This window comes from Phalaenopsis equestris, unplaced genomic scaffold, assembly GCF_001263595.1.
Source record: "Phalaenopsis equestris unplaced genomic scaffold, ASM126359v1 Scaffold000479, whole genome shotgun sequence".
NCBI classification, from domain to species: Eukaryota; Viridiplantae; Streptophyta; class Magnoliopsida; order Asparagales; family Orchidaceae; genus Phalaenopsis; species Phalaenopsis equestris.
Genome location: NW_018164920.1, coordinates 559440 through 566991, shown reverse-complemented (window position 1 = coordinate 566991; position 7552 = coordinate 559440). Strand labels below are relative to the sequence as shown.

General features: G+C 35.6%; 1 protein-coding gene across 1 annotated transcript in view; it reads right to left on the bottom strand.

Annotated features, from left to right (window-relative positions):
* Window positions 1-536: 536 nt before the first annotated feature.
* The window catches only part of LOC110028002 (ubiquitin carboxyl-terminal hydrolase 25), a gene marked incomplete at its 3' end in the record, with an annotated part of 26787 nt that continues 19771 nt past the window's right edge, over window positions 537-7552 (bottom strand). The window contains 3 exon segments of the mRNA XM_020729690.1: window positions 537-665; window positions 925-1712; window positions 1807-1893. Coding sequence (XP_020585349.1) covers window positions 537-665; window positions 925-1712; window positions 1807-1893 — 1004 coding nt within the window.

Here is a 7552-nt window from a genome sequence, read left to right as displayed (position 1 = left end):
AAATTTGAGTGTGAGTGTGATATCATGCTTTAAAGAATACACTTCTTCCAAACGGACAGTAGGTGCGATGTGGGTGTGATGCTTGCATGAGAACATGCACATAAGACGTATGAGGGATGGAGATTTTAGTAAGTGGGATGTGCGAAATGCATGAATAGTGAGGACAATTGTGAGGGGCTGCTGCCATTTATTGATGAGGTTCTGGTGGATAGAAGGTTTCAAATCTCATTTACTAGATGAGATCAAAATAAAAATAAAATCTATTGTCACTCCCCTATTTTCATCAAGCTTCAAACAGCTTCTCCATCTCAAGGCTTTCAGTATAGAAAATTGTGCCAAGTAGTACTACATCAATTTGAGTGTGTGATTTCTTGCAATAAGTTATTAATTGTATTGGAAAATCCTAGATCCTAAGACATCTTGCATCACTATATACAAAATAAAAAATATGCACTTGACTATATAGAAAATAAGCAGCCAAGTCAGAAAGTATATGAAACTACCATTTTGAATTCTGAATAGAAAAGAACTCTTACTTTAACTCGGCATTATTAGGACAGCCACCTGCTGCTTGTACGCAAGACCTTTTCCTGACACGCATGAAATCATGCACCTTACCAAACCAATCACATGATCGAAGAACTGAAAGTGCCTCTGAAGCAAGGCTGCATAAACAAAAATGTAAAACAACATTATGAGATGGTTTAAAATACTGAATGTTACATAGAGAAAATCTATTCTAATCGGATCTAGCAATGTTGCCATTCTAATATAGCAAAATGAACCCAACTGTATCTTTTTGAACAAGACAATAATGCACGTTAATGACCAAATCAAATAAGACAAGTATATTTTCAAAAACTACCGAAAAAACTATATCAAGATAACCACAAACCCATTTTAAAGAAAACAATCAAAACTCACATTTCCTTAAACTTCTGAAGCTCCTCCAAAGTGTGCTTCATCTCGTTGCTTGACAAAACAGGAGATTTTTCAGCATAGGATATCACATCATCTTTTTTCTCTCTGTCTTCTAATTTACGTTTGGATGAGATAAGAGAGTTCTGTCTGTTAGGAAGCATCGTACTACATGAATGCTCCAATCTAGGATCTTTTCTGCCATTCAGCAATCTGGAATTAGCATTGTCTTCATGTGGATTCCTTAATGGTGATCTGCATCTTCCATTTCCATTTGGCAAACTCTGCATAGCTTGATTTGTCACAATGACAGAGTTCTTACCAGCCACAGACGAATCATCCATATTATCTGTACCCAACTCCTCCAAATGGAGTTCAGTTTGCAGGGTATTCTTGTCTATGGCAAGAGATTGTTTCGCATCATTGTTTTTTCCATCAACACATGAATCATGATTTTCATCACCATTTGACAACAGTCCAGGCGTTCCAAAATTTTTTGAAGTAATAGGCCTGACTTGAGGATAAGCGGAAATTTTACCATTTTTAGGCAAAGGTACAGCATTTGCTGTTGCTAATGATTTAGAAGTTTCAGCAGTCTTCAAAGACGTCGCTGTGCTGCTTCGATTGGAAACTATGGCCTTCACTTCATCACAAGCTGAACCAGCTTTGGCCGACTTCTGATGTTGATCACAGCGTAAATAGAACAGAATGTATACCTTCTCTGACAAAACCTCTTGGGTGCTTGAAAGTGAAACATGAGCATCGTTGCAGCAATACCACCGGCCAAAAGCATCCTAAAGAAAATTATATGAATTTAATTCAGCACAAAAGGTAAACATCAATTATGTCACAGCATGAATAACAATCAAGCTTGCAAGTGCTCAAAACCTTGATATATGCATAATAATGCCCAGATTCAGGTGAATATCCTGAGTGCACAATGCTCCCAAAAAGACTGTACTTGGGCTCTGACTCCTGAAGTGGCATGAAAATAATTTAACAAATAGTTAGACTCATGAAAAAAAAGGAGCTAGGGGAAAAATAAGATTTGATGTTTGAAGGGCTTTGGTAAGATGTGATGGAGACATTAATAGCACAATAATAAGGTACTTGAAATCACTTCAAGAAGAAAAACAATTGGGTTTCATGAGAAAAACTGCAACACTAAAAAAATCCATTTAAACGGAAGTTTTTTTAAAGCATAAAACTTATCCCAGGGTCCGTTTGGGGGGGTTTATTCGCGGATTGTGTGTTTTGAAAACACGTCATATGCGTTTGTTTCGCGCGTGTAGGATGCCTCCCGTAAAACGCACAATTTACTTATAACAATACCGCGGCCCACGCCTATAGTGTCACGATCGAGCGTTTCGAAGGATTTTTACATTACTTACCCCTCTGCTTTCCCGAGTTTGTGCCCTAAACTCCCACAGCATGCGAAGAGGAGATCTTTGAGGATCTAGATCTATCGCCCTAAACGATCTAGATCTATCACCCTAAAACTGTTGCTCTCTGAGGATATTCGAACCATTTTCCTCTTCGATCCGCATTCTTCGTTCAGTAAGTTGTTGTCTTTGGTTATCGTAAGAATCATGCGTTTAGTATGGATGACTTCGTTTATCTTTGGTCTTCATAAGAAGCATTTCAATTTTTTGAGATAATCTCCATGGAGTTCTTCGATTATCGAGTTATCAGTTACATCTTATGGTTTAGGGTGGTGGTCACAATCATGTGTTGAGCTCTTTCGCAAATATGTTTAATATCTTTTATATTCAGTTTGTGATGAAATTTGTGCTTCAGAGAATCAGCTATATGTATTTCAAATCTTCCCCCTATTTCCTGAAACTGTTATTTCCTATAATTTTTATTGGTCGAATAGGCCAGAATGCGTACTGCAGTCTTGGAATTGTTTTTTCATGGATTTTTTCGTCCCTGGATATATAAGCTTTGTTGATCTGCCACAGTGGAATGCTGGAGATAATTTTTTGCTGCTATTCTCACTAACCAGTTATGAAATGAGAGTAAACTCATTAGCATATTTGGTCGAATACATTTTTCTGTTATTTCTTTGATTGAGGAATTGTTATGGAAAGACCGAATACATATCTATTATTTCCCTTATTTCTGCTATTTGTTTGTTATGATAGGTTATGAAATGAGAATAAACTCATAAACTGGCATTTTCACATGGAAACGTTATAAAGAGTTGGACAGTTGGCAATTAGCTTCTTGATAATACATGTAGCATCATTAAAGTATCTTGGATTGATGATAAATATTTTCTAATGTTGTTTGATATCAATTATTTTTAAATTTAAGCTAAATTATTTATTTTTCTAGCTACCTTAATTGGGATATCATTTTTGGCAAGTCGGTTTTGTTAGGTAATGTTCGCTAATGCTATGTTAGCTCTTTTAAAATTCTACCTCTTTACTTTAAACATTGTTGCTCAGTATTGTCTAATGTTTGTAAGCATTCTTGAAGAATTGAATCATTTTCTTATTAGTCTCATTATGACGAAGAACAAAGAAGCCTCTACGTCAACTATGTGGGATAAAGATGTCACCAACATTTTTTGCAATTTATGTATTAAGGAGATTTGGTAATGAGATTGAAATTGGTAATAGGCCTACCACCTATTTTAACAAAGAAAGATGACAAAATATTTTCAAGAAATTCAAGGAAATGACCGGTCGTGAGTACGACAGATTGAAATTCAAAAACAAGTGGGATCCGCTAAAAAAAGACTGGAAATTATGGAAGAAACTGAAACGATGATCCACGGGATTGGGTTGGGATCCTATCAAACGTACCATGGATGCTTCAAAAGAATGGTGGGCTGAGAAACTAGAGGTAATACTTTCGCTGATAAACTAGAGGTAATCCCCCCCCCCCCTTAATTCTGTTTAGGTTCTTCATTATTTAGCTTTCAATTTTGTCTGATATACCCTAATTCATATTGCAGACAGTACCAGCTGCGAAAAAATTTAAGGTGTGCGGAATTGACCCAGAATTGGAAGATAAATTGGATGTAATGTTCAAGGAGGTTGTCGCTATGGGGCAGAATACCTTCAACCCAAATGAGCTGGGGTTCGATGACATATCAATCGACTTGACACCTGATCAGATTATGGGTTCTGGTCAATGTTCTAGCATAAACCCGAGGGAGCTCGAGTCCACATGCCAATCGAAGAGGCGTAAGATGGAGAAAAAGATAAAAAACAACGATGTATTCGTGCAGAGCTCAATAGACAGACTAATAGAAGTATTTGCAGCTCCAAAAACTGTTGAACCAAAAGTGGATGATCCCAGTGTTGATCGTTCTATGAAATTTTTAGAAGACATACTTGAAGTTGTGACTGATAATGATTTCTTTTTAAAATGTGTTAAAGTCCTTGAGTGCCCAACAAAAAGGCAGATTTTCAAGAGGCTTCGGCCTGAGCTGCGCGGCGCGTTGAATACTTGCGTCTGTCGATCGAAAAATGATTGTTGTATTTGTGAATTTTGCTGGATATGTCAGCTATTGTTTTATTTTATTAGACACCTTGATGTGTGGAACTCTTTTTAGAATTATGTAGTTTATGTGCTAATTGTTCAGTTTTCAAATATTAGCATTGTTTTTTAACTTCTATTTTTTCTTATTTGTTTATTCAAATCTAATTATTATTTTCAAGATGAATCGATATCGAGAACGCCGCAAAAGAATGGCGGGGGGCGGGGGGCGGGTGCGATATATTATTGTTAGAATATTATCGCTCTACTATTGATCAAACACCACGCATGACCTCATTCATATGAGATAAATGAGTAGGCGAGATAATAGCTGGACATCCAATAAGGTTCAGCAACATATTTCGGATGAGGTAGGCGAGATAATAGCTGGACATCTAATAAGGTTCAGCAACATATTTCGGATGAGCGTACCAATTTTTATGGATCTTTTACATGAGCTTCGTACCGACCACGGACTTGAAGGTTTGCCAAGAACTACCACAAGGGAGGTATTTGACATTACTTTATACATTTTATCTCAGAATGAATCGATCAGAGGAGCTATGGAACGGTTCTAACATTCCTCCGAGACAATCAGTCGAGACTTCTCTGAAAGATTGAAAGCACTAATTAGACTAGTCACCAAAATAATTAAGCCAAAAGATCTGTCATTTTGTAGTACTCCTGAGAAAATAGCAAATGACTAATGCTACATGTCATATTTCAAAGTTAGTTTCTTTTATTAATGTTCTTGACTCCTAAACATTTTTTTTTATCACAATCACTTCAAATCAGTAACAAATGCAAGCAGAACTGCATTGGTGCAATTGATGGCACGCACATGGATGCCTGACTCCGGAGTGATGAGAAAGTGACATGCATCGACCGATGTGGCTCTCCAACTCAAAATGTTATGGTTGTTTGTGACTTTAACATGTGTTTTACTTTCGTGTTAGTCAGATAGGAAGGTAGTACCCATGACAGTCGTCTTTTTGCGTATGCAACAAAAAATAACAGACAGCTTCTCTCACCCACCTTCAAGTTGGCTTACTTTGTTGAACCTATTAGTTTTTATTTGTACGGATCAGTAAAAACAGTCATCTCTTTCGTGACAGTTAAATATTATTTGGTGAATGTCGGTTACTCCTTACAGAGAAGTTATTTGAAGCCATTTTCAGACACCAAATACCACATTCTTGATTTTGAGAGCAAGCGACATTGCTCGGGGTAAAAGGGAAATTTTTAATAAACGTCATTCATCTCTCCAAAGCGTTATTGAAAGAACATTTTGTGTCTGAAAAAAGAAATGGGTCATCCTTCGAGATATGTCTACATACTCTTTTACTAAACAAGTGCATATTGTGGTGGCGATGATTAAGCTCCACAATTTCATTAGACGACATCCATCTAGATCAGATGCATACTTAAATATGGCTAACACCGATGAGATGCACATCCCAGTTGAAGCATTTGAATTCCAGATTGGACAGCCTATTCCGGAATAAGTTATAGGAACCCATGAATTTGAGACCTAGGAAGGTGAAGGTGCAGCAGAGATGGTTGTTTTGAGGGAGTGTATCACAGAAGCTTTATGCAACTCCTAATTTTATCTTTAAGCTAGCTTGTAAGGTTGTGAGATTGGAGAGCACAATGGATGAAATTGCAATGCACTGCATTAAATTGGTTTTTGCAGTTTTGGCTTAGCTATGTTTAATGTTAAAAATGGTGTTGAAAGCTTAAATTTTGACTTGTGTCTTTGATGCATTATATATGGCTCATTTGGTGTTAAAAATGAATGCTGATATTGCCAAATATGTGTTGATTATCTCATATATATGGCTCATTTGGTAAAAAATGGTGTTGATTGGTTGCCAATGAATAATGATATTGTTTTATACATCGTGAAGGCTATACTTTACTATTTTCTTTTTTTTTTTTTTTCGTCATACTTTACTGTTTGATTTGAAGAGAAATGTGGTGAATATGGGAAGCTCCCTCTGATTATTGGGGTGACTGCTTCTTATGAGGATTGGCCTGTACTATGTTTGAATTGCTATGGTTTGAGGTTAATCCTCTTTGCATGGTTTGCTGAGGTTTATTTTGGATGGTCTGTTTACACTTTGAATGCTCAGCGGTTGCATCTTTTACTAGAGAACCCCTTGCAGATTTTGGAGGCCCGTGGCTCAATATTTATTACTATACTTTGCAGATTTTGGAGGCCCGTGGATCTTGGAATATAGGTACTCTCAATGGTAAATTAATGAAATTAGTTGATATTACGATTCATAGGAAAATTAATATCTTATGTATTCAAGAAACTAAGTTAGTTGGAGTAAACGTTAAGGAGATTGATAATTTAGGTTTTAAACTTTGATATTCTGGTAAGAGTCGCACTAGAAATGGTGTAGGTGTAATTATAGACAAGAGTTTAAAAGATAGTGTCGTAAAAATTAATAGAGTTGGTGATAGAATTATAGCCCTTAAGATTATCATTGATACTAAGATTTTTAATATTATAAGTGTTTATGCTCCTCAAGTAGGTTTAGATACAAGATCTAAAGATAAATTTTGAAATGACTTAGAGGACTTAATACAAATGATACCTCTTGAAGAATGAATTTTTATTGGGGGAGATTTAAATAGACATGTCGGTAGAGTGGTAAAAGATTTCAAAAATATTCATGGTGGCTACGGTTTTGGAGTAACTAATGAAGAAGGTAGAGCTATTTTAGATTTTGTTTTAGCGTATGATTTTGTTATTACTAATACTTCATTCAAGAAAAGATATGAACATCTTATTACTTATAAGAGTTAATCTAATAAAACACAAATTGATTATTTTCTTATGAGAAGAAGAGATCGTCGCGATTGTAAAGATTGTAAGGTCATTTCAAGGGAAAATTTAAATACCTAACATTGTTTATTAGTTTTAGATTTTAAGATTAAGAATTGTAAAATAAAAAATACTAGGACTAGTTATTGCAGAATTAGATGGAGAAACTTAAAAAACACAAATAAAATTATTTTTATGAGTAAAATTCAAGATTTAAAAATTTGGGATATTCATGTAGAAGCAAATGTGATGTGAGATAAAGTATCAAACGCTATTAAACATATAGCAAAAGATATTCTTGGAGAATCAAAG